This window comes from Cygnus atratus, chromosome 26, assembly GCF_013377495.2.
Source record: "Cygnus atratus isolate AKBS03 ecotype Queensland, Australia chromosome 26, CAtr_DNAZoo_HiC_assembly, whole genome shotgun sequence".
Classification (NCBI taxonomy): Eukaryota; Metazoa; Chordata; class Aves; order Anseriformes; family Anatidae; genus Cygnus; species Cygnus atratus.
Genome location: NC_066387.1, coordinates 4,681,708 through 4,707,784, shown reverse-complemented (window position 1 = coordinate 4,707,784; position 26,077 = coordinate 4,681,708). Strand labels below are relative to the sequence as shown.

The 26,077-nt window shown below is 56.6% G+C and overlaps 1 protein-coding gene across 14 annotated transcripts in view; it reads left to right on the top strand.

The window, feature by feature from the left end:
• Nucleotides 1–26,077, top strand: part of TCF3 (transcription factor 3) — a 73,801-nt gene that overhangs the window by 24,290 nt on the left and 23,434 nt on the right. For 7 of the 14 annotated variants that reach the window (XM_035569672.2, XM_035569673.2, XM_035569663.2 and 4 more), the window contains exons 4-7: nucleotides 13,940–14,013; nucleotides 15,119–15,215; nucleotides 22,334–22,401; nucleotides 25,563–25,692. In XM_035569672.2, the coding sequence (XP_035425565.1) occupies nucleotides 13,940–14,013; nucleotides 15,119–15,215; nucleotides 22,334–22,401; nucleotides 25,563–25,692 (369 nt within the window). The remainder of the gene's footprint in view (nucleotides 1–13,939; nucleotides 14,014–15,118; nucleotides 15,216–22,333; nucleotides 22,402–25,562; nucleotides 25,693–26,077) is intronic. The other 7 variants (XM_035569669.2, XM_035569674.2, XM_035569667.2 and 4 more) reach the window with 1 other exon arrangement.

The window sequence follows — 26,077 nt, the reverse complement described above, 5'->3', positions numbered from 1 at the left end:
GGCTTTCAGGCCAAGGGCTCGTTCCAAGCGGTGGCTCGACAACATGTGGGTTAATAGCTGGAGATGTGTCTGTCCACACAGGTATTTAAGGGATAATCTGTGTTGCTTTATATTGTGCCAAGAGAGGCTGTGTCAGCTCTGGTCTCCGCTGCTGCATTTCCAGCTCTGCCCTAATTTTTGGGCAAGTCTCTCCATATGTACAATAGCTAGAAACAGTTTTGTTCCCTGAAGAGGCTTTGAGGTTTAACATTTATAAAACGCTTTGAGATCTGAAGATAAAGGAAAGCAAGACAATAAACAGTGACCAAGGCTGTGCCAGACAAATACCCTGTATCACCACAACAGAGCCACGCAGGATTGGGTGGAGATGGCTTTTGTTCGAGGGCAAACAACTGCTCCAGAGCTGCTCTGCGGGCTTGGACGGAGCCCTGCAAGCAGGGGTGCAGCTAAACCCAACCCTGGCCTTTAGAAGGGCTTGTGTTAAGGAGGTAACGTCTGTGGGTAAGAGCACAGGGCACTTAGGTGAGTTTTTCCCTGCCCTTCCCATTGCCCTGGGTGCTCTCAGGCTGTGCCCAGGCTCCCTGGGAGCCTGCTCCAGAGGAGATGCCGCCGAGCTGCTCCGCGCTCCCCGTGCAGCGCACCGTAAAATCCCCTGGTAAACTTAATCCACTCCGTAAACCCCGCTAACTTTCTTTTAACTGCTTTTGCCTGTCCTTAGAGTGAACTCCTCCGCAGTCCCCCGAACAAAGGCAGGCAGGAGTGGGCAGGGACCGGGGCCGGTGGGAGGAGCGCGGGGCTGGGGCGCCCGGCACAGGGTGCTGGGCTCTGCCTGCGGCGGCTCCGCGGACATGGCAGCCCCGCGCCGGCTCTTTCGGGGTAAGTCTTCCCAACAGACGTCTGGCAGCGCTGGGGCTTTTTTTGGCAGGGGTTTGGAGGGCGGAGTGGGAAGGAGTGATTTCCAGCAGTTGCAATTCTGCTCTCGAGGGATTTGGAGGCAGGTGGGCTCGAGCGTCGGGCCGGAGATCCGCAGGGGTCTCCTTTGGGTGCCGTGCTGCGTTGGGGCAGGAGCAGAGGGCGTTAACGGTGCTTGAGGACACAGGATCCCGTTTTGGGAGCAGAACGCGTGGCACATGAGAATCGCTCATCTTTTCCTGCTGCTTCCCTGCCTTCCCCCATAATGTGAGACCCTTAAAACCTGTTGCAGCGAGGTGCTGCCGGAGGCACGGAGAGGAGGAGGGCTTGTAGCTGGGGCTGGCTCGAGCACAACGGCCGTTGTGAGCCGGGGGTTTCTCAGCCCCACACCAGGAGCAGGGGGCTGGCGTGGTTCGGGGCTGTGACGCAGCCTGGTTGCGGGCTTTCCTTCCTCTGCAAGGGGCTTGTGGGATGGTTTCATTTCAGCTGGTTTTAGGAACAGATCCAACCAGTGCCCAGCTGCCTGGAGATGGTTTTGCTTTAGTTTGAGTGGTTTGTGCGTATCTGGGCTTAACAGGAGAGAAACCAGTTTATCTGAAGAGTGCCTGCTCAGAAGCGAGCTGGGCTGTGCCCGGGCTCTTGCTCTGGTTTGGAGACCCTGACCTCTGAGTTTTAAATAAGCTTGGGTTTGTGTTTGAGCGAGACCGCACGCTGCATGCTTCAGGGCAGTCAGGATGCTGGGGAGCACCCGAGGTTTTGGGGATGCTGCTGGAGCAAGAAGGAGCAGAACTAGGCTTGACTTGCCTGAGGCCAGTCCCCAGAGAGGCAGATGCGCTCCTTGCTCCCGACAGAGCAGCAAACCCCGGGGCACGTGCTGTGCCGCAATGGCCCGTGGGCAGCGGGGAGGCTCGCAGGGGGCTGCCCCCTCATTTCGGCTTGGGGCCAAGGGGTCCCAGCCCTGCTGGGGCAGCTCCTGCAGCCGGCTGTCCCCTCCAGGCGGCAGCCTGGTGAAGCGGACGGGGCTCTCGGGAGGTGTGGAGCTGTGGTTTTGCAAACAGCTGAGCCGGTGAGGTCTTCATCTTCCTCTTCCCCTCCCTGCTGGCCTGGCCCTGTCATGGGGGCTTCTGGGGCACGTCGTGCTCTGAATGGGGAACTGGTTTTCACTGGGTTTCCTGCTATTTTACGCGTTCAGCAACTCCTGGAAAGTCCAGTGAGCCCCAGAACTTGCTCAAGACAAATGTGGGGCAAAGCATCCTTTCCTTTCCAAAGCAGCGAGTGCCTCGTGTGCCCCAAACCATCTCTCGAGCCTGGTGCAGTGAGGAACCGAAGGTGGCTTGGTTCTGCGTGCCGGAGACAGCATGTGATCCTTCAGTGGTCACTCACATTTGCAGGGTTTTCCGTGCTGAGGTTAGGAGTGGCTTGTTTTCTCCCTATTTTTATATGTATATATTATTTCCAAAGTTGCATTTGCAAGTGCAGCAGTGGGGCAGTGGCTCCTGTGCAGCCAGTGGTGTCCCAGCCCACCGGGAGCCCCCGGTGTCACCCCCCTTGGACCCCAGAACTTCTGCACCGGGGCAGCTCTTGCTGTTCATGGAGGAAATAATTCCCTTGAGCTTCTTGCAGTTAAAAGGCAGCTTTAGGAAAACCACCAGAGAAATGTCTAATGGTGAATTTTGCTAGACAGTTGTATCGGCGTTCCTGATAAGAAGTGTTACCGCTCGTCTAGACAAAAGCACCAGAACACAGAACATGATGTAGAGGAGAGGGAGACGAGATAATCTAATGGGTCCCTTTTTGTCTCCAGCCCATGGTTCCTCTAACAGTGGGATGTTTGTGGGCAGCACCAAAGGGCTCGGGGGGCCATGCAAAGCCAGGCTGGTGCTTTTGGGGCTGGGGGAGACAGCGTGCGACCCAAGCAATGGGTTGGTGCCTGTCCGGGGCAGGGCGAGAGAAAGGCGCAGCTGGATGAGATGTCGCTCCGTGGCGGTGTCAGAATAAACCCTGCGGAATAAAACCTGTCAGAATAAACCATGAGGGCCTCACGGGGCTTCCGAGGAGCTGCAGGGGGGGTATTTTCAGGGTATTGCTGTTAGCGTGAGAGATCACACCGGCTCCTAGGGGCCATCACTAAGTGATGCTTGCATTGCACCCAGGAAATGGTGTGAAATGCACATGCAGGAGGGGGGAGCGTTGGTCGGTCCCAGGAGCGCGAGGAGCCGTGCCACACGAGGAGTGCCACCTGCTGGCACCTCGCCCCGGCCCGGCACCGTCTGCCCAGCAAGAGGAGAGCTCGGTGGGAGCAGCGGCAGTGTGGGGCCGCAACAGGGCCCTGCAGAGGGGAGGCGCAGTGGGGACGGCTTCCCTGGCTCCTTTGGTGACGTCCTTGTGGCACGGGCACGTCCTCCACCCGCCGGGTGCAGGAGGAGCCCAGACACACGCGGGTGCCACGGTGGGCTCGTCCGTACCCCCACGGCTGGTTTAAGTGGGATGCAGCTGGTGGGAGCAGTGCCACCGTCCTGTCCCATCCCTTGAGCTGGTCCCCATGCGCGTGGCCACGTGACAGATGTAGGTTTAAAACAAGCCGCCATCGCAGTGCCTCAATCTGTCCTCGAGGGTCTGGGATAACACGCTGCTTGGACGTGGGTGTCATGGATGGAGGGAACCAGGGCACGAGGTGCTGGAGCAACTTTTCCGTGTCCCCTGGCCGAGGTGACTTTAGAAAGTCTCTTGAGGCTGATGGGCAGCCAAAACCAATGGCCCAACATTGGTTTCCCCTGAGGACAGGAGGCTGGATGAGACCTCGCCTGATGGGCTCTGCTCCATAAGCCGGTGTCGCCCTGAAAACAAAGCTGATTTTTTTTTCAGGTAAGCTCTTCCTGTGACGTGTCCTCTTGGCTTTAGGGGCAGAAGTGGAATTTGGGGCATGGAGCATGGTTATGCAAAGATGTGGATTCTTAGCAAGGGAAGGGACAAGTGAACATCTTGAAGTATTTATAGTTAAAGAGGGAAAAAAAAAAAGTCGTGCTTCTTGGAAACGGTGTTTCTTAGTAGCAAGTAGATCAAATACAGCCCTTTTTAATGCAATTTAAATAATCGATGGTATATTCAATTACAGAAATATTTGGCAGAGCTCTAAATAGGTCACATCTGTCCTTAAACCGTTCTTAAGGTAAATATCTCACCATGCTGTGCCATGTTGACTGAATTCTGCAAGAACCGGTGCCTGGGAGGGACCCCTCGTGGGCTCCACGTGCGGTTAATCCCCCAGACCCCGTGCCATGTACGCTGCTGGGGTGTGAGTGTGCTCTGGGGATCCTGCTGTGGGTGTTTGGGCACAGAGGGTCACAGTCCTGCACTTACAGCCCTCCAACCTGAACTTTTTTGGGTTTTGGCATCGGACGAATGCAGTGGGTGCGCGACTGCTGCGCTGCCCAGCGCCGTGCTTTGGGGGCGGTCTGGGGGGTGAGCCCCACACTGAGCCATGTACCCTCGGAAAAGGAGAAGGGGAAAACAGACAAACCTCTGTTGTGGCAACCGCGGTCTTGAAGTTATTTGCAAACAAAAGCTGGAGCTCGGGGCTTGCCTCGGCCCGGCGGTGGAGGCAGGTGGTGTTGAGAACACTTTGTTTGGGAAAGTTTTTCTCATTGTGTCGAACAATTCTTCTTAGATGATCCTTCCTGTGGGCTGAATCATCGGCTCGGCTAACACGTTAGCTCTCCTCGCCAGCCCCACGCCAGTATCCTGTGCGGTCCAGGGCATCCTGTGCCGGGGAGCGGGGCTGCCCAGCGCCCCGCGGGATTGCAGCCCCGGCCTCTAGGGCAGAGCAAATGGCCTCGGCCGTGCCTCCCCTTTGCCTTCCTCCCGCCCACACGTGCTCGTGCTCTCTGGGCAGACGTGATCTGTTTTTTTCTCTTGCTCCAGGGGATTTCGCAGGGCACGCCGCTGGGCTGTTAGCCACATGGTGTTAACCGCCGGCCCTCTTCCCTCGAAGAGAAGGCTCCCAGATAAACTACCGAGGCCACCGAGATTGTGGGTGTTTGGCTGTTTCCCCGCATCATTTCCCCATTATTTGGAAACGGCCTGAAATTTGTCTAATTTTTAACCACCTCTGGCCTCCCTGCCTGTTTATGGCAGCGATGGTAGGCTGGGAGCGCTCACGTACGCGGTGCTGTTGCCACTCTCGGGACGTGTCCCAGGGAAATCGCTGAGGAAAGCCTTCTCCTTTGATCTGAAACATCTCTCTTGCGACATTTTTGACGGTCAGGTGGAAGTAAATGGGCTTCTGGCTCCTATTTTCCTGCTCTGGGAGCAATGGAGACCCAGCGGGAAAAGATTTATATTCCCCTGCAAAAGGACAGCGCCCCCATTGCATTTCTTACGCCCTCATTTTATTTTACGTTGCAAATTAAACAATACTTGGAAAGATGCAAATTGGACGGAAATAGAGGTAAATGCTTCTAACCAAAATAGTCTGGGTGTGCAAGCATCTGTATGTATATGCAAAGCACACGATTGTCTGCAAAATCCGAAAGGTCAGTGCATGTCGTCCCGGGGGACACGCAGCCATCGTATTTCATTCCCTGCTGGCATCGGGCTGCTGTGCGCGCTCAGCAAAATGAATTCTTTCTTCGGACAACAATGCGTGCGTTAGTGTTGAGTGTCTGCATCTTTCATGAGTGTGCAACTTTGTGGTAAAACAAATGAGCTGGAAAAAACAGGATGTGGATTTACGCTCGCTCCTCTCTCCCCAAAGCTTTCTGTTTAATGGGATATAACCCCTTGCTTCACGGATAAGCCTCTATCTGCTGGATTTAAGTTGTTTTGTGGTAGCAGACATGTTGATGTTGTCGGACATATGTGATGCAGGACATGAAGAGAAGTTCTCTGCGGGGCTGTCCTCGTGTTTAAGTTGCTTTGTGGGCTCGCTGCTCCCAAGAAGCCCTCGGAGGTCTCAGATGGGCTTTGAGATGGGAATTTGGAGTGGCACGAGTCCAGTGTGTAGGCCAAGGACTCCTCGTACTTCCTTGGGTTTCTGTATTTAATACTATTAAGCTTTTTCAAGTTTGCATGCCTGGGAGCAGACTGCGGGGAAGGCGAAGGGGCAGCGAGGCCAATGGCCAGCGCCGTGCTCCCTCCCGCTGGTTTTCCAAAGCCCTGCTGGGAGCACGGCTTTGGGGCATGTTCCCAGGGGTCCTCAACAAAAATGTGTGGGGAGGACAGGAGGGGGGGACCTGCACTGTGCCCCTCGGGGGCTAATGCTGGAAGCAGGGCCTGCGGGGTCGGCCCTGCGCTGCCCCCGGCCTCTGGTGCCCTCGGAGCTGCCAGCAGCTGCCTGGAAGCTGTCGCCTCGCTTTTTGGGCCTCTCCATCCACGGGTAGCAGAGCTGTTCCTCTGAATTACGCCGTAATCCAAGGTGCTGACAAAGCCAGGCTAATTCTGACGTTTGTTATCAGCCCGCCTTAAACCAACATTGTTCTTGGACGTGTCCCCGCTTGGCATCCTGCTCCTTGCAAAGCGAGAATGGGGCGGTGGGCACAGGGGGAGGCTGGGGGCGAGGGGCATAGGTAGGGCCTCCCGGGGAGGCTGGGGACGAGGGACACGAGTGGGACCGGCCCATGTGCTGCCGACCTGCTGAAGGCACTGCCTGGCCCAGCCCCGTTATCATCTGTCCCATTTTCATGCTGCTCCTTTGTGCTCTTGTTTGGTCATTGCTGTGCCTTTGTTTTCACAGCTGGTGGAAGTGTTTTGAGCTTTAAAGTTTATTTTCTTCCCTCTGGTTGTCGTCACAGGTTTGTTTTCTTTTTCCCCGTGGCATCTTGCTGGCCTTACTCGGGGCTGGGAGGTAGGCCTTCGTGCCTTCGTGCCTTTCTGCTGGAGGAGCGGGCTGCTTGGCTGTGCTCGGGAGGCCCGCTGGCCTTGCTACCTTGGCCTCGCCTCGTTGGCTGTCATTAACTTAACGAACCCATCCAGCTTGGCCTCTCCCCTGAGGAGAAGGGCCACAGTGCAGCGTTTTCCCACCACCTGCACATCGCGCCGTTGTTTTGCACGGCCTTGATGGGGCTGGTCCAGGTGATTTATTTTGTTAATTATGACTTGGAGGGGGCAAGCTCTCGCCTTGATCCCCATTACCAGTGGGGACGGGGGCCCTGTCCCTGCTCTCGGCACCAGGTACCCCTTACCCCTGTGCTGGGTGCCGTGCCTGCTGGTTTTCTCTGCTCCTTCCTGGGACATCGCCCTGGCCCCTGATGCTGGCCTGGGGGCTGCCATGGAGCCTGCCCTGTCCTGCAAGAGCTCTTGCAGCCACCCCTGGGCTCAGAAATCCAGGCTAAGCACTTCCCTAACCCACAGCAGGGGCTGCAAATGCAGCTCTGTTTGGAAATGCCACGTGCATCATCTCCCAGACCATCTTCCGAAAGCCTGTGAGTACAAAATACCTCCTTGGCTTTTTTCCCCCTTTCTGGCTTTGTTTTATCTGTAGATTTAATTTCTCTTTCCTGCTTTGTCTCCATACTCATCCCTTGCCCGAAGCCAATGGGGAATGGATCATTTTTCCTTGCTCTCTTTGGGGTACCTCTACCATTTTTTCCCAGCCCCAAATATTTCCTAAAATCCCACTCTGAGTATGGACCATGCAGCAATTGCTGAACCAGAACACGACACAGGACATGCCAGAGCAGATGCAAAGCGGAGGAATTAATGATCACGGAAGTGGTGGAATCAGCTTTTTTTTTTTTTTAAGTCAAAATTATCCCCGTTTGGGGAGGGGGAGCCAGCAGCAGGCGTCCCCCTCAGGGTCGGGGTGCGGGCACTTGTGCAGCATGGCTGCGTGTGCCTAGGTTTCGAGTTCCTCGTGCTTTCATCAGCACAAAGATAAATGGGAAAGGGTCTGCCCCATAAACCTGTAGGGTTCTGCTATGGCAGGCTCCGAGGTGACCTCGTTCAGTGCGCCGGCAGGGTCCATCCCTCCTTGGGGGGCCTGATCCGGAGGGCCCACCAAAGTACTCGCTTCCTTCCCTGGCAGCAGCAGCACGGAGCCCTCCCTGCCCTTCGGCTGGCAGTGCTGAGCATCCCGAGCTACCCTCCAGGTGTTCAGCCCTGCTTGCTCTTGCTTTTTTTTTCCTTTTTTTGCGTGGGGGTTGGGGGGGGTGGAATTGTTTTGTCCTGCGCCGGGAAAAGGAAGTGAACAAATTGTATAGTCCCGTCCACAATCAACGTCCTGTAAACAGCCGGCGACTGCCTCCCATTCAAATCTGTTTTTTCCTATTCGGGGGCGGACAGGGCTGGTAAATAAACAGGCAGCCGCTCCGAAACACCCCGGTTTTCCCCTTGGTGAGGCCATGCCGGTGGCCGGGGGGGCTTTCCCTGAGGATGCCTCGGTGTTGGGATGCGTTGGTGCCATTGTTTCTTGCCGGACAGCAGCGCGTGGGCCCAGGGAGCGAACCCTCGCCAGGAAAAACAAGTTTGCTGGTTTGACTGGGACTAAAGCTAATTACTAGTCGACTAATTTTATTGATTTCAAATCCCTTTTAGCGGAGATTTTGCTGTGAGGCTGATCGCCAGAGCGATTAGGACACAAAGCCGCTTAATTTGGAAGTGTTTATCAAGCAGCCTTCTGTCACCTCTCTTTCAAATCAAATTACGGTGGCACCGGTGGCTGTCACCGCAGCATCCCACCTCCAGCGGAGGCAGGCACTGGGCGTCGTGTGGGCACCCTCTGTGCTGCCCGGTGTATTCACGGGCATGGCCCTGGTGGGCTTTTTGCTTGTGGGGTTTTTATTCCCAGCTCTGTATTCCCGTCCTGCTGCAACGAGGGCCACCAGAGCCACCTCGCTCGTGCTTGGACATTGCTGTCCGCCAGCAAAGCCAGGGCTGCGACTGCTCCCAGAGCAGGGGCTTGGCCTTAATATTTCTAATAGATTTATTAAAAATAATAATAATAATAAAGGGTATTTTGATGGGAATCAGATTAAGGAGGGCGCTTTGATGCTGACAGATTGTGCCGGGCAGGGTGGAGGCATCAGGGGGAGGGAAGCGCTCAGCCCGGCTCAGCTGCAGCCTGAGCCGTGCAGCGTCCCCCGGTGATGTCTCCACCAATGTCCCCCAGCGCGGGGCTACCACTGCCTTCTTCTGAGGCCAAAAGCGAGGCATCTACAAGGCATTTGAACGTACTGGACCACAGCTTTGCAGCTTTACGTCTGCTCCTCCAGGTGTCCTTTGGTGCAGGGTTTAAGAGCAAGCCCTTGGTCTTGGTGCACAAATGGTGACTGAGCAGTCTTGGGGGCAAGATGTCCCACTCCGTGTGTCCCTGCGTGTCCCCTGGGTCCAGAGGAGCACTGCCTGCCCCGTGGGTTTTGCTTGCAAAGGGATTACTGGGGATTGAGCTCCTGTTGAAGGACCTGCAGTGGCTGGATGGTGGAGACATCCAACACCCAACCCCGCTCCCTGCCAGCTGCATCCCGGAGCTGTGCTGGGATCGAGGAGTTGAAAGCTCCGAGAAGCGCCCCTCCTGAAGCCGTGGGGCTCTCTGATGGCTCAAGGGACCAGACACCTTCCCAGGTAGCATCCAGGGCTTTGGTTATTGACTGAAGCCAGAGCCAGCATCTCTGTATGGCATTTTCAGCTCCAGGCATCCCGGGCACGGGGGCTGGAGCAGCCTGCAGAGAACAGGGTGGGAAGGAGCGCATGTGGCTGCTGCTGGGATGTGGGAACGGGGCACAAAACCACATGCCCTCCTTAACCAGTTTGCTGGTTTCAGAGCTGCAGGTTCTCTCCTGCGTGGGGAGCTGCTCCCGGGGCCCGGAGAGCTCGTGTGGGGTGGGACAGGCGTCTCGGAGCAAACACACCAGCACCCTGCTCGCCTTCGGAAAGGGATGCAGAAGGCAGGGGGATGCTTTGTAGCATGCAAAGTTGGGGTAGTAAATGCACTGCTAAATTCACCATTCCTCTCACTCATAACTGAAAGCCTCCGTGGTTTGAATGTGTCCTTGGAGGGTGTGCTAGGGTGGCGAGGGCATGCAGGGCCTCGTGGCGCACGGAGGGCTTTTACTCGGGCTGTTTGGGCAAGTTATTTTTATCCGTGCTGAGAGCTTAGAGCAGTTCTTGTCTATCAGCTCTTCTTAGCTGCGGCACAGAAATCGTAAGGAAAAAAAAATGACTGTCTGACAGCTACATCTTATTCTATTAGTACATTTTAATTAGAACATGAGCAAGGAATGCATTATGAATATTCATGATCAGGGTTATTAAAATGCACAATTAATCTGTACGTTTTTTAATAACTGTATTAATGGAGAGAGGAGGTAGCTCCTATTTTTGTCTTTTCTGAATTGGAAAGTGTGCCTTAACTTGGTTAGTTGGAAAAGGGTTTTATTTTAAAATAAAGTTGGCCCCAGCCAGCTGCGTGCACATGTGGGTGTCTGCAGGAACTGCGCGCGTGCCCTGCGCTGGGAGAGCGTTTTCAGCGCTGCAAAGCTCAAAAGCTGGGATATGCCAGGATTACACTTGCTGGTGCAAAAGCAGTGCTGTTCCCTGCCACGCGAGCTTGATACGATCTCAGCTGGGGCCTTGGCTTTATTTCTTGCCCAGGACCTTGTGCACGTTCGTGTGCAGGAAACCTGCTCTGGGGACGAGGCAGGGCTGGGGAGGGAGGGAGGTGCCCACAGGTCCCCGTCCCGTTGCGGGGATGCTCAGGTAGGGAGCGCAGGAGGTGACAGCCTTGTCCTGCAGGCAGGTCCCTGAGCCAGGGGGGATTTTTTGGAGTCCCCCTCGAGGGGTTCGGGTGTGACTTTTGGAGGCTTGGTGTGCTCACAGAGCTGGGGGAGCCCGACAGCTCTCCCTGCAGCACGTGAGCAGTGTCCGCAGGCAGGAAACTCATCGGCAGTGCCCAAAGCACTCCCGATCTCCATCAGGATGGGGACAAGGTGTGTGGCCTCTCCCCCTGGGCCGCTGTGACCAAGGGGTCCTGGTGAGAGGCTTGCACACCCTTGGGCGAGCACCTGGGGATGTGCTGGAGCTGCTGCAGCCTGTCCCAAACGCCGCCCTGGGCCCTTCTCAGCCCAGACGTCTCCATTTCCTGCTCCTTCCCCTTCCTCCTCCTCTTCTTTGGGTCCAGCCCAGCTGCTTGGTGCTGTGGGGAGGGCTCCGGAGCACCGGGAGCGATGGGTGAGCGTCACAGGCTGGGGGAAGCGTGGCCGTGGGTGGTGGTGGCAGCAGCTTCGCAGCCTTGCAGGGTGTGGGCTGAGCCTCGGGTGGGTGGTTTTCCAGAAGCACCTGCTTTTGGCCAGCCTTTGGGTTTTCACGGGTTTGGCAGAGGGCATTTGCTGCCGAGTTGTAGGTCTGATACAAAGGGTGGGGAGAGCAGGTCGGCACTACATTGGGACGGTTGCCAGAAACGTAAGGTGGGCAGGGTGGTTTTTTTGTCCTGGCTTCATCCCAGAAACGCCTGAATTCTTAGAACAGCTCCAGGCTGAAAATGGGACATTGTGCAGGCACCTTTCGCCCCGGTTGCTATAGCTTGGGAAGATGTGAGACTCTTTTTTCGAGCTGTTTGGAAAGGCTTCGGTCCTCAGGCTGGCCCCGCCGCACGGTGTGCCGGCACGGGCACGTTTGGAGGCTCCCGAGCCTGTTTTGTCTCTGCGCCTACTGCTGGGCTGCGTGCCGCTGGCTTTGCTGGCCGGCTGGGAGAGCGATAGCCTCAGCTCACCGCAGCCCTGTGGGTGCCTGGAGGCACAAGGGCCCTTTCGGCTCCCCCTGGGCTTTGTCTGGGGCTGGCGGCCAGCTCACGGCACCGGAGCCTCTTGGAGCCTTCAGGCACCGAGCGGGCCCTTTGGTGCTCCCCTCTATACTGAGCCTCTGCCTCCTCCCTCCTTCCCTGGGCAAGCCTGGCAGTGAATTTTGATTTTTTTTTATTTTATTTTTTCATTATGATTATTATTAGGGATTTTGGCAAAAATTCATTGCGGGCTTCCAGGCACCAGAGCCCCCCCCAGGAGGCTGCCCCATTGAGCATCCCCCCCTGGGGCAGCTCCTCTTGGTTCAGGGGGGCTGGAGAAGGGCCGGGGGGGTCTTGCTGGCTGCAGCCACTGGGGCATGCCACCGTCCTCGTCCTTCCAGCACGAGGGGCTGAGTTTTTGCCAAGGGTGGCTGAGGCTGCGGCTACTGCTTGCGTCGTCACCCCGACTGCCGGGACGCTCAAAAAGTACTGGGGAAAGCAAAGTGAATGGAAGGAGCCTTTCTGCCTCCCGATCTCCACTGGTGTTTGCGGGGTATGCAGATGAATTGCTTTAGAAAAACACATTAGCAAAGCAAAAGTTTATTCTAGGAAGTAGGAGGTGGGAGAATTGGCAGTAATTCTCCCTAGTATCCAAGGTATTATTAGAGGCTTATCCCTGCTCTGCACAGTAATCACATTGGAAATTTTTGATTAGAAAACAAAATCTAAATGAGAATTATGAATATTCATTAGGTGTAGAGATTAATATGCATAATTATGCAAATTAGACAGCAATTAAACACCAATTCTCTGGGGAAATGATTAACACAAAGGCACAGAAATAGAAGGATGTAATTTGAAAGAAGTTTCTGGTTAAATGAACAGTAAGGGGAGCGGAGGAGACAAATACGTGGCGTGTTTGCCATAATAATCAGCTTTGCTAAAATGCGGGCAGAGCGCGCCCTGAAACTGCCCAGCCCTCGCTGCTCCCCCAATTCCTCCTGTCGGGGCCGCTCTGTTTGGAGCCCAACATCCCATAAATCCTGCTGGCACCCGGGCTGCTGGCACCCTGACGGAGCTGGCCGGGGCAGGGGGAGCCCACGGAGCCCCCGCCTTCGGGGATGGGGACGGGGTCCATGCACAGTTTCAAGGCAGAGGCGGCTCCAACCCTCTTGTGGGCTCGGGGGCTCTCCCCAGCAGCCCCGCAGCCGACCCAGCTCTGGCCCACCAGGGTGAAAGCAGGTGGAGGACGCACGGCCTGTGCCTCGTGCCGGTCTCTCGTGGCACCCGTGGGTGCAGGATCCTGTCCGCTCTGGCTTTGTGATGCCTCAGCCGCGAGCCCTGGGTGCTAGCTCACATCCACCGCACGCCGAGTTGGACATCCCACTGCTCGGCCGGGCCAGGGCTCCAGCCTCGCCTGCCAGGAGAAGTTTCCTCCGTGCAGTCGCGGTGCCCGATTTAACCACGGAGCTCGGCTGCTGTGGCTCCCCGGGCGATTCTGTCCCGGTGGACGCCGGCCACCTCCCTCGGGCACCTCGTGTGCTGGTCGCCCAAGAGGCACAGCCTGGGCGGACCTGGCAGACGATGAAAGGAGACGGTTTCCTACCGCAGCCTGCGAGCAGGCACGTTGCAAAACCCCTCCCGTTGGGTCGCTGCCATCCTGGGCTGAGTCACCTTTGCGCGGGACACGCTTCGGAGGGCTAAAAATTACCCGGGTGGGAGCAGGCTCTGATCAGAGCCGCAGCATCCGTGCACCTTCCTCTGCAGGAGCACGGGGCTTACATCAAAAATAGCCTTGAACAAGCGTGAGCCCCAGGTAGTGGTGTGCCCCAGCACGTTACATCCGAGGCTCTTTCAGGCTTGTGTGCTCTTTTGATGGAGAACAGAGTTTTTTAGCCCATGATCCAGCAGTGGGCAAGTCTGTTTGCACGCTGCTCACAAGCAAAAATCGGGTCCCACTGGAGCACCGGGATGGGCGCGATCGGTTCTTAATTTGCAGCCCTCTTAAACATCAGGCTTCGGGGAGAGCAGGCTGCTCGGCACCGCGGGGTAACGCGGAGGTAAAATACTCGTTTCTCTTCTTCCCACTGCCCCGTGTTTTGAAGCCTTTCCAGGCTGCGGTGGGATCGGCTTTGAACTCCCAGCTGAAGTGGGAAGGTGGGGATGGAGAGGGGAGGATCGGTCACGCCAAGTGGAAGTGGTTTATTAATGAAAATATTGTTTTGTTTGTAGAAGGAAGAGTTAATTTTGCGAGAACACCTTTGAGGCTTTGCTGATAAAGCAAGAGTAACCTTTGTTCTTCCTGTTTTTCGGTAGGTTTGGATGAAAGACCGGGATCAGGTTCCTGGGGAACGGGAGATCAAAACAGCTCCACATTTGACCAAGGAAGGGTAAGGATAAAGCACAAACACCGAGCTCAAATGAAAATAAACGGGGGCTTTGCGATGGCCTCTCAGTGCGCACATTGTGCCCAGGTTGGCTCTAACCCTGGAACAGCTTTTTTTGCCTTGTTTTCAGTGTTGTTTCTGTTACCAGAGGGGGCACCGCGGGCAGAGGGGCCCCGACCTCATCCCCGCAGGCTTTGCTGCTTTGAGGTGCCCCTGGAGAAGGCAAAAACCTCGCCCAGACCCAGAGCCTGCGGTCTTCCCTCTCCCCATGCTCGGGTTTGGGCATGGGGAGAAGAGGGCTCAGTGCAGGGGGGTTGGGGAGGGCCCCGAACGGGGCTGAGGATGGGGAGAACTGGGAGGATTTTGTCGGGAAGCAGCCGAGGCTGCAACAGCACAGAACTGGGGCCTGAGGAGGGGAAGAGAGAAAAGACATTAACTTAATTGAAATGGTGTTTTTTTGACAGATGCTCATGTTTTAATGGGTTTGTGTGATTCGTTTTCGCAATGACACCGTTCCCTTCCCTTAGGTCAGTGGCGGAGCAGGCGCTGTATCATTTCTCATTTTTATAGACCTCCTCCTCTCCCCCTCAGCCCCCCCGGCTCGGGGGGGTTCTGGGGATCTCTGCCTCTCACCTGGTGGGTGCTGAGCTGCTGAGCAAAGGCAGAAACTGTTCAGGAGCCACCAGCATGGGGCAAAGCCTCCCTGTGTCCCTGCCTTGGTGCCACGTCCCCTCCAAACGCTGCAGCTGCGCTGCCTGCTCCCCGCCGCGAGGGTGGGATCATTTCTGTGCCCTGCTCGCGAGCTGCCTTTGACTTTGACCCTTCTCGCTGCGAGAGGCACTGCGCCCCGACAGCCCGGCCTCTCCAGTTTGTGCGGTGCACCGATGCGACTTGAGGGCTGATTGGGGTTTTTGGTCTCTCCAGAGACTGCCCATACAGTAGCAGCTTGGGTCTTTTTCCTTCCTCCCCCCTGGCATCAGGTCGTGCAGCACCAGGCAGCGTCACGCCGCGTTAGGTTGGGCACGCGTGTAGGTCGATACCCACGCACGCCTTGCGTGTTCGGCTCAGCATCCCCAGGCACCCGCTGATCATGTCCGTGTTGCTTCAGCAGAGCTATGGTGAAGGCCCCCACTACGGCGAGCACAGGGACCTGCCGTCGCACAACAGCATATCTTCATCACCATTCCTGGGACCTGGACTAGTGGGTAAGTGCCTTCCGCTGCCCCATAGGTGCGGGATTAAACCGGGGCGATCTAACGGGGAGCGGTACGTGCTTACCGGGAGCGTTTGCGCTGCCCAGCGCTCCTGCTTCCCCCATCAGACCCGCTCCAGAAGGGGCTATCGGAGCTGTGGTTAAAGGGGCTGCTGGCCAGAGGGTCTCATCAGTGCCTGATGTGCGCGGCAGCCTCTGGATTTTATGTGCGTGATTATTTTTCCCTGTTCTGCTGTAGCACCCGAGGGCGATAACAGAGATTGATGCCTGCTGCGCTGGCACGGGAAGGGCTGAGTTTGCTCTCAAGGAGCTGGTAATCAGGGGTGGAAAGGCATGCGGGGGGGGAAATAGACGCAGCCCATGCTTAAGGTCTTGCAACAGGCTCGTGGTGGCGGGATGCTCTGCCTTCCAGCCTTGCTGCCGTGGGCAGAGAGCCAGGGTGCTCCTTCCTTGAGGCATTGGGGTTCGGGGGGCGCTCTTTTTGTGTCCTGCTCGGGCAGAGCCCTCTGCAGGGCTCCTCCATCCCTCATCCAGCTCCTCAGCTCCTTGTGCCGGGCAAAACAAGGGACAGCACGCCTCGCTGTGCCAGGGACCGTGATCCTGCGGGACTGGGATGCGTGCCACAATGTAGCCGGTTCCCTCTCCCAGCTTGGGGGTGGAAGGAGAGAGATTAAGAGCAGAAAATAGCCATCTTGAAGGTCTTAGAGAGCTCTAATGACATTAGGCCAGGATTTGGGGTTAGTCCTCCCCACCTTTGCCCACGCAGTGGTGGCTCGAGCACTCCAGCAAGCGCTCGTGGTTGCAAGGGTGGGGTTAGCACAGGGAATTGTGTTTGAAGCAGAAAATCCCCACCACGCTCTGAGGTTCCTCCTCCAGAGCTGGTCAGAAAGGGGAAGAGAAGAGCGGGGCAGCACTGGGAAGTGGCTGTCAGCGCGCTTCCTCCTCCTGGCCCGTGTCTGGGGCACAGGGCTCATCCTTAGCCCCGCTCCCCCGTTAAACTCCTCGCTGCTGGGGCGGGACATTCGATTGTCCTTAGCCTTCCAAAGGTGGAAGAGCGTTTCCGAGTGGCTCCCTCTGCGAGGGCGGTTGTTCCTTCTCATTTTCTGCCCCAGGAGGATGTAAGCAAAGTAGGAGAGACGTTCCTTAATAAGGCAGGGGAGCCTTGATGTAATGCAGCAGGGTTTCGTGGGGTGTGCGCGGGGGGAGGGCCCCTCCCAGCCCATCCCATGCCAGGGGCAGAGGCAGCCTTGAGAGCTTCCAGCCGAGAAGGAGCTGCCCGGGGAGGAACACGGAGGTTTCCCCTTTGATGTGTGCAGGGAAGACGCGTTTGGCTTCCTCTCAAAGCCAGGGCTCCCGGTGCTTGGCAAGCACCGCGGCACTCCCCGACGGGGCTGCGAACCCAGCCGGTCCCCAGCACGTGGAGCCGGAGCCGCCTCCGCCCCGGCGGTGACTTCCAGCAGCTGCCACCAAAGCGGTGGCACCCAGCGCCCTGCGCTGCCCCCGGCCCTCCTGCTGCCCGTGCGAGGTCTCGGACGCAGCACCCAGAGCCCCACCACCAGGACGGGAGCTGGGGTGGGGGGGCCGGGAAAGTGCAGACAGGAGGGGCAGGGACCTCCGGACGTTTCAAAGTCTCTCTTGTGCCTAAAATTGAATGCGGTTAAAGGAGAAAACACCGGCTCCTGGAGCAGGTTCCAAAATAAATAAATCGGTTTTGCTTAGCCTCCGTGCTCTTGTGCTGAGAATGACAGGCTGGAGGAAGACCACAGGTGGAGTTTTCTCTTCCTCTTTGCCAAACTGAAAACTTTTCAAGTGGCAAAATCATAAATGGAAGATGAGAGAAAGGAGAGCAGGAAAAAAATCCTTTTGCATATGATAGCAGTAGCGAAGTGGGCGGGAAGTGTGAGCTTTGGAGATGTCACTTCAGTGTGTCACTCCCTGGTTTCCCAAAAGGTTCCCCCCAGGGGGCACAAGCTGGGAAAGGTGATGCCAACGGGGCAGTCAAGTGGGACTGATGAATTTTAAAGCATAAGGAGATGGAAGGGGCAGATTAGCATGGACAGACACCTCAGGTGGTACCGGATGGGCAAAAGGTGCATGAAATGCGCTCACGTAAACCCTTCTCCAAAATAAGAGTTTGTATCCATTTCCCACTCAACCTCTATTTCTTCAGGGAGGATCAGAAACCGCTAGCAGAAATATTTCCGGAGGAACATTGTCCTTGTTGGAAACCACGGCCTTTTGGCCCAGGGCTCCCCTCCACGTGCAGCGTGGCTGAGCAGCCGTGGGGAAAAAAATGCTTCAACAGCCCCCACTGGGGAGGGGGCACAAAGCTCCGGCGCAAAGTGCTGGGGAGATTTGATCCCAGAAGGACGGAGCACGTGTGGTTCTCTGCAGTGGGCGATGGATCCAGGGGGCGGGAGGCACGGGCGCTGCTGGCTGCGGTACGGGCGCTGCAGGCACCCGGGTGTGCTGGGCTCGCAGGGAGGCTCTGCAGATGGCAGAGATGCCCCACGCAGTGCACGCCTCCCCCAGGACTGGTTTTGAGTTCGCAGAGCACCCTTTGAAAGGAGAAGTGCTGCTTTCCTTTCCGTTCAGCTGGGACACCAAATGTGACGTTTGGGGCTCACCGGCGGTCTTTAGGTGAGCGCACGGCACCCGGCACGGTGGGAGCTGGGCTCTGGGAGGCACTGAGCACAGACTGGGGGGGCTGCTCCCCCAGCAGGACCCAGGAGCTGGCTCCCGCTGCTCTCAGGGCTCCGAGGGCTGCCCGGGCCCCTGCTTGTGCGCGTTGGGAAGGGGATGGCACGAGGGCAGTCTCCAGTCAGATGCTTTCCAAAGCGCAGGGTCCCCCTCTGGCACAGCTTCCAATCAGCAAAGCACTGGGAAAAAAGCGAGAGGGATGTCTGCAAGGCTGGCCGGGTGGGAAACTGGCCTGCGTTGCAGTGGACTGGATGAGCTAAGTTTATAAAAAGCCCTGGAACGGAGCTGCTGTTAGTGCCATGAACAAGAACCTGCCCTGGCGCCAGGCAGGGGACGGTGACCGCGATGAGCAGGGAGCAGTAACAACACCTGCGTGCTCCATCGCCCCCTCCAACAAGTTCCCAACCCGTGCCCCCTCGGTGCCGCTCCCCAAGGCTGGGTGACGATGTCCTGGCGAGGTCCAAGCACTGGGGGTGCGCAGTGGCACGGGGACCCCCGTGGCCCTGGGTGGCATGAGGGGATGGGGGCCATCCCTGTCTGCCCCGAGGTGGGGTGCCGGGACGCGGCACGGTGACGAACTGGCTTGTCACAGAGAGCGAGGAGCGTTTTCTGTTTTAATTCACCAATCTTCCAAGTCAGTCACTCTTTTACCATTCATCTTCAGCAGGGGGAGATGGGGGGGGGGATTGCTTAAACAGCAGGGAAACTGATAAGCCATAACAGATTTCTTTCTAGTAATTATTTCTAGTAATTAGCTTCTTTTCAGAGGAGTGTTTCTAATCTTGTGTGCATTGTGAGCTGTTGTGGATTGTGTTCTTCCTGGACAATGGTTTTAATCTGCCTGCGGACAGGGGGCTTGTTGCCGCTCCTGTTCTTTTTGTTTTTTGTTTTTCCCAACCTATTTCCCCCCTCCCTCTTAATGGCTGGCTGTGCTTTTCCTCCCCTTTCTCCCCAGGACGTAATCCTGATGGAATTAGCGGGGCTGGGAGAGGCGCGCTGTGGGTGGGAGCCGGGGCTGGGGTGATGCGAGGGCGCCCGTGTGAACTCCCCGCGGGCTGGAAGGGGCCGCGCGGCGGCGAGGCACCTGCGTCCTCCTGGCAGGCGCTGGCAGAACCTGTAGGCGACGTGGATCGCCTTTTCTTGTGCGCATCTGCCAGCGGGGCTTGTCTCGGGGAGAGAAACGGCAAAACCGCAGGTTTGCTTGAAAGCACTGCCCGGCTTGTGTTGGAGGGGAGATGCCTGCGCTCAGCCCCGGGGGCGGAAAGGGCTGCGGGACGCGGGGCAGCGAGGCCAGACCCTGCTCCTCCCGGAGCTCGCGGCTCGCCTCGAGAAAGAGGAATTTTTATCCTGTTGTTTCGCCTCGCTCCGGGAGCAAGTCTGCGTTTGGGAGGGGAGAACAGGAGTCCTGGGTGCAGCCCTGGGGAGGGCTTTGGCTGAGCGCCGGCGCTGCGGGATCCTGCAAGAGAGGACACGCCGGGGAGAGGGGAGGGATTGGGAAAGCACTTGCTGAGCAGGGTTGAAGGCAAGGGAAGGGCTTGGCAAAGGGGGGTGGATGGCAGGGCTCGCAGCGAAGCAAACCAGTGAACGCCATAAATATGAAATGTTCCCAGCCAGTTTCTGGGTGCACCTCGTTTTTAAGGTGCTCTCCGCAGTGCTTCTCCTTTGCGTGCTAAAAGCTGCAGGGGCAAATCCAAAGGACGTGATTCCCTTGGAATCCAATTCCTCATTCAAAGGCTTTTATTCTTGGTATCCTGATTTTTTTCCAAAGTTCGCTTGATGTCTGCCTGCCTTCTCATCCTGTAGGATTTCAGTAATTTGGAGGTGGTGTTTGGGGAGATTCCTGGCATTTGCTCTACCGAGAGCTGCTTCCATCGTGGTCCATGCTGCTCTGCTGGGGTTTGGCTCTGTTTTTTGGGCTGTGCCAAGTCCTGGAGCAGCCTGGTGTGCTGCTTGTGCTGCCGGGCATCTCCCCGGCACCAGAAACAGCACCTCCTCCTGCCAACTTCAGCTTTGCCTGCTCTTTTTTTCAATAAGCTCGGTATTTGTTATGATCCAGAAAAGTTTGCCATCCTTCCAGCCTTCCTCCTCCCGCCTTGTTTTCCTAGACAACTGAATTTAAAACTTCTGCTGCTGAGATTTTTGCTGCTTTTTTCCTTTTTCTATGTCATTACGGAACAGAGCGCGCACAGGCACCGGGGCCGCGCTCCCTGCTCGCTCTGAGGCTGCTCCCGTCCCGCAGAGCGCTGCCGATCAAAGGGTGCCGCGGATCGCTGGGACCAGGCACGCTTTGTTCCTGCCATGAATCACGTCAGATGAAAGTAGCAGGTTTTTGAGAAAGATCGGGCAGACTTTACGCCGGGCTGCAGTCGTCGTATTTCTGTTCGCGTGCCTTTCAGCGCGGCATTGGAGACCATCAGGGCGGCTGGTGGCGGACGAGGTGCTCTGCCCCTGGCTTACAGCGCGTGGAAGCAGCGATGTGTTTGCAGAAGAGAGGGCTCGCGGTTGCTTAACAGCTAAACCATTGTGGAATTACCCTGGTTTGCCTCTGGTTTAGGAGTGATCGCCGTCTCCCTGATGACACAACTTGTTGAGTTATTTGTGTAACGCCGCTGGCGCTGCGGCAAATATAGCTGCTAAGCGCTTTTAAAAATTAGGTCATTTAAGAGATCTGTCCTCTGACATTTTGACCTTAGTTTACTTAATGTTTAAGCCTCTGAAACGAAACAGCGGCGGGGCCTGGCCGTCAGGATGCCAGCACGGGGAGGAGCGATGCCGAACGGCGGGGCCGGAGCCGCCCGGTCCCTCCTGGGGCTCTCGGGTTCGGCTGCCTCAGAGGAGGGACCCGCTCAGAAATTTGGGGTTGAGTTCAAGGCCCCAAACTAAGTCAGTGCCAGGGGCTGCAAAACCAAGCAGCCTCCTCTCCGGTCCCACCTCTCTGCCTGTTTCACTGGGGCTGGTTTGGGGAAGTTTTCTCCCCCCACATCTTTCAGCCGTTCCCCCAAACCTCTTCGTGGCGCTTGTAGCTGCCTGCCGGCCCCTCTGCAGCCCCAGTGCATTACCCTGCATCTTAGCAGGCTTTAGGGTAAGCAGATTGGCAAAATCCTCCCCCTGCCATTTTTGCTTGCTAAGCCAGCCCAGGGGCAGGATGCAATCACCCCAGTCGGGGAAGGGGTTTCGCAGGGGGCTCATGGAGCCCGTCACCACCTGGCTTCATCCCTGCACATTCCCCTGCACTGGGACAGGGATGTCCTGCCCCTGGCCAAAGCCTTTCTGAAGGTCATCTCCTGTCCCTCGCCCTGTTCCCCAGCACCGTTAAGAGGCTATAATTAACAGCAGGGGAAAACTCCTTGTGTATCTTAAGTATTTTAAGTCCAGTTTTCTTTTTTTTTTTTTAGTGAAAAAGTGCCTGCTCCCCACTACAAAAACGTCTTGTTTTGCTTCACATGGGGGAAAACCCCAAAGCTGGCTGTCAGGATGCAGTACAAAGGCATTGCCTCTTCTCCCAGCCAGGGGTGCCCCCTCGCCCCCATCCCACCCGCCCCGGGCTGCAGCACTGCCCCGGCACCCCTGGGTGCTGCCTGCCGGGGCCGCGGCGTGCTCCAGGGAGGTGGCTGCGAGGGAAGGGGCTGCAAGGACGTTTCAGAATGGAAACATTTCACCATGCCTCTTGGGTTTCTTTTTATTTTTTTATTTTTATTTTTTTTCCCCCTCGAAAGCACTATTCTCAGCAGCGCGTGGGCAGGGTGAGGTTGAGCGCTGGCAGGAGCCGCCGCGGGGTGCTCAGGGTGCTGGGGCACGTGGGCCTGGCTGGCAGCAGGGCTGATCCTGCTCGCAGGACTGAACCCAGGGGCTTGAGGAGGAAGGGGACGCTTTTCTGTTCAATGCCTGCTCTGTAGAGCCACGTGGTTTTTGGGAAAGTTGAATATCCACCAAGAAAGGGGAAGGAGATAATCCGTGAGGAGCAGGAGCTCAGTTCTGCTGAGATAGTGCTTCCTATTGTATGGGAAGTGCACGCAGTCTGGTCGGTCGTGCCTGGCTTCGGGTTTGCTTGCCCCTGCCTCTGCCAAATTCGGATGGCTTTTTTTAATGTGTCTGGAGGGTTTTTTTTGTTTTTTGTTCTTTGTTTTGCTCTGGTCTGAAACTGCCAGTTTCCATGGCCACAAGCACTTCCCTGCATTGCAGCCGGTTTGGGGTTTTGCTGTTTAGGGACCGAGCGAGCCCCACCGCTCATGAACTTGGAAGAGCTCCTGTGCCAGCAGCAAGCTGCTGCCTGCTGCAGGTGCCCCTGCAGGCGGGGGCAGGAAGCTGCCTTACGGGAACGGGCTTCGCGCCTCGGCAGGAGGGCATGTGTGCGGAACCCCCGCTTCCCTTAGACACCAAACATTTCTTGTGTTTTTTCTTCCCCTGTAGGGAAGAGCAGCGAAAGAGCCTCGTACTCCACGTTTGGAAGAGACACAGGGATGCCAGGACTAAACCAGGTAACGATAAAACGCGTCGGGATTTTTGCTTGGTTCTGTGGCTGCGCTGCGAGGCGTGAGAGCCCAGGGAAGGGGAACACGAAGCACCCTGGCAGCTTGCATCTCACCTCTGGGCACGGGGTCCTGAAAAGCCTCTGGTCTGCTCAGGAGGGGCCGTCGGGTGCCTGCAGTTCGCACGTGTGCGGTTTGTACGTGTGCTGTCAGAGCCAGCAGCGTGATGGAGGTGCTGCCCCCTCCGGCTGCCTGCCTGGGGGCTGAGCACCGCTGGTGCTGCTCGCCCTCCTCTCCGTGCTCCCCTCCCGCCCCCGGCATCTCCCATGGGGCAGCTCCGGCTCCGACACCTCCATCACACCACGCCGCAGCTCCCGGGCGTGCTGGAAGCAGCTCAGGCTGCGAGAAGCCCGTGCTTGAAACAAAAAGGGAGCAAAAGCCCTCTCTGGCTAACATCACCCCATGTGCCAGAGGGAGTCTGCAGGGTGGTCTCTGCCTTGCCTGGGGGGGCATCGGGCGGTGGCTGGGGTCCTGCTGGTTCTGCTGATGCTCATCTCCTTGGTCGGGGAGGGACACGGCTCGGGAGAGCTGCCCCTCGCAGCAGCAGCCGTGCCCCGCTGAGCTGCCCCGTGGGAAGCCCAGGGGCAGGACCAGGGCTGTGCAGTGGGGGGGAAATTTGCTTCCTGTGGGGAATCCCGCGGGTGTAAATCAGAGCCCGGGAGCGCAGTCAACCAGCACTGAGATAATCTCGCCTGCTGCCACGGGCAGCCAGAAATAGCTTTTTGGGAAGGAGCGAGCACCTCCGCTTCAATGTGCTGCTGCAAGAGCCCCCGGAGCCCTGCGCTGGTGCCCGAGCGCTGCCCCAGGAAGCCGTCTGACCATTTCATCCAGCTTTTGGAGCAGCTTTTGGCTGGGCAGCTTTTTATTTTATAGATGTACACACACACACATATTACGTGTTTTAATTTTACACAAATTTGTCATAATTTCCTCTTCTCTGAACTGAGGATGTTTCCTTTGCTGAAACAGCTGTGCTGGCTGTCTGTGCCAGAGTGGATTTAATTTACCACTGAAGCTGCTAAAATAAAAACGGGACAGATGCCAAGCCGTGCTTTTTAATGTTATGGTTTTGCTGGGGTTTCGTGGAGGAGGGGGAGATATAAGGTAACAGACATGGGGTGGGCAAATGGTGCCGCGGGCTGGGAGAGGCCCTGGCGCGGGCGCGCAGGGCTGGATCGGGTGGCAGCGGGCGAGACGGAGCCTGTTTGATGTGGAGGGGAGACAAAACCCCTCTTGTCACGGGCAGCGAGCGGGGCTGTCTGCCTGCTCGCCGTGGCCCCCAGAACAGTTGTTGCTTCTGGCTCTGCTTCTGGTGGAGGGTTCGAACCTGGTTTGCTGGAGAAGTGACAGAAAATTGTCCGATGGCAGATGTCTGGGAGCACGGTCCTCCCCAAAATGCCCTCTCCAAAATGCCCTCCCCAAAATGCCCTCTCCAAAACGCCCTCCCCAAAATGCCATCATTCCTTCCCAAAACACCTCCACTGAGGCAGATTTGCAGCTCCCCATTCACTTAACCCGTAGCTGCCTCCAGAAGCATTACCAGCGTGAGGAAGGGGAAGAAAATGCCCTTTTCTCTGGGAAGTTGCCTTAAAACCTCAGTGGCTCTCCTGGAGGTACCTGCAGATGGAGCAGGGCAGCAGTGACCGACCACCAGCACCTCCTCCAGCCCCTTGCTTTTCTTGGCCATGCTGCTCCATGGCGCATAGCGTTTTGAGCGCAAAGGTAATATGACCGGTGGAACAGATTGCAGGAATTCTACCAGCTGTGAATACATGAATACTCTTTCCCTCCCCGACCCCTTTTTTGAGGAGGCTGAGCTTTACAGCAGTCCATTTTTCTTTCCGGTTTCTCAAAAGCTCGAAGTCTTCCTTTATTTCAACTTGTCCTCCGAAGATGGCTTGAAACTAAGCTTGTGACTCAAAGGCCCTTTGCCAGCCCTGTTAAATTCCACGTAAATACACGTAATTTTCTCCCGAGGTGCAAGGGGCAGTGCCGACGGCCGTGCTGCTCCCCTGGGGTCGGGCTCCCCCCAAGGTCAGCTCAGATAAACACGAGGGAAGAGTTTCCTCTTTTTAGAAAGAGAGATTTGACTTTTCCCTGATAAAAACACAAGAGAAAACCACCAAGAGAAAAGGCATTGCAGCTCCATTGCTTTGCCTGCGATGGGTCTGGCTGCCTGCCACCATGGACGGGAGAGGAACTGGGATCGTGGGCTTGGTTTTACAGGCAGGGAGGGACTTGGAGATGTGCGGTCAGATGGGCCACAGACAGTGTAACCTCTCCCATGTCTTGCAACCGAGATAAAACGTGTGTTTAGGGCAATGTTCAGGCACGGCTGAGAGTTGAGACAGCACAGGGGCTCCTCCAGGAACGCATCCTCTAACTCATGGGTTTGCTGGTGGGTGAGCGCTGTATCTTTGTTCCTGTCCTGGTGCATCCCCCCCAGCTCCCAGCTGTTCCTGAAAAGGGGGAGAGAGAAAAGGGAGAGAGCTCTTACCCCAGAGTAAATGGGGTGCATTACTCAGCAGAATAAGCCAGTGAAACCACATCGAGCAGAATGAGACCTCACAGCCAGGTCCCCAGCAGAACATCACCACCCACGGGCCCCTCGTGGGTGCCACATGAGCAGAGCTCGTGGTCTCAAGCAGATGCTTCCCACCTGCTTGGGTTTGCCAGCAGGATGGCGAGGGAGACACAGAGCCCGTCAGCCTGACAGTAGCCTCCTCTTGGCCATCATAGCAGATTGTGATGCTAAAACTTTCGGCAGGGTGTCATCCTGCCCCAGTGGGCAACGAGGTGGCACGGTGAGCGTGGGATCGTGATGCTCCCTGCTACGGCACCTGCTGGAGTGCACCCCTGGCTTGTAGAGAGGTTCCTCGCTGGGGTCCAGTGAGAAAACACAGCTTGAAAAACCCTTTTCTTGCTGCACACGTATTCCTCCCCACCCCTGTATTTACATTATTTCCTTCTGGCCATTTGGCTCGTTGTTTTTTTTTCTCTTGGCTGAATTTGTGCAAGGGTGGCTCAAGGCAGCTCTGTTCTCTCTGAGGGAGCGCGGTGGTTTTCCAGCGTAATCACATGGAAGGGCTTCTCTGTCTCCTTGTTTGCAGACTGGTTTCCTGCCCAGCGAAATGGGAATCGCGAGTCCAAGCACGCTTTCCCCCACCGGGGTGAAAGGGGGGTCTCAGTATTTTTCTTACCCCAACAATCCTCGCAGGAGAGGTGCTGAGAGCAACATAGGTAAGTCGCTTCTGGCACCCCCAGATGCCACCGCTTCGGTCTGTGCTGAGCCTGGGTCAGGTCTGCCTTCAGAAATCAAAATGCTGAGGCTGCCATGTGTTCACATAGGTGCAAATCTGGCATTTGCTTTTTTTTTTTTTTTAAAGTATATATACAAAAACCACCTGGGAATTTGGACTCTCAGTCCTGTGGAATTTCCTTCTTTCCAGCAAATGTCAGATTGGGTGAAAGATGCAAATGGCTTGAGGTTGTTGTAAAAACACCTCCAGCCACATTGCACATCAGTAGTCGTTCCTGGAAGACCTTGGGCTGTCTTTGAGGTGTTTTTGTGGCTGATGGCCCTCGGCAGAGCCCTGGTCCCCCTGCAAGCAAGCTGCAGCAGCGT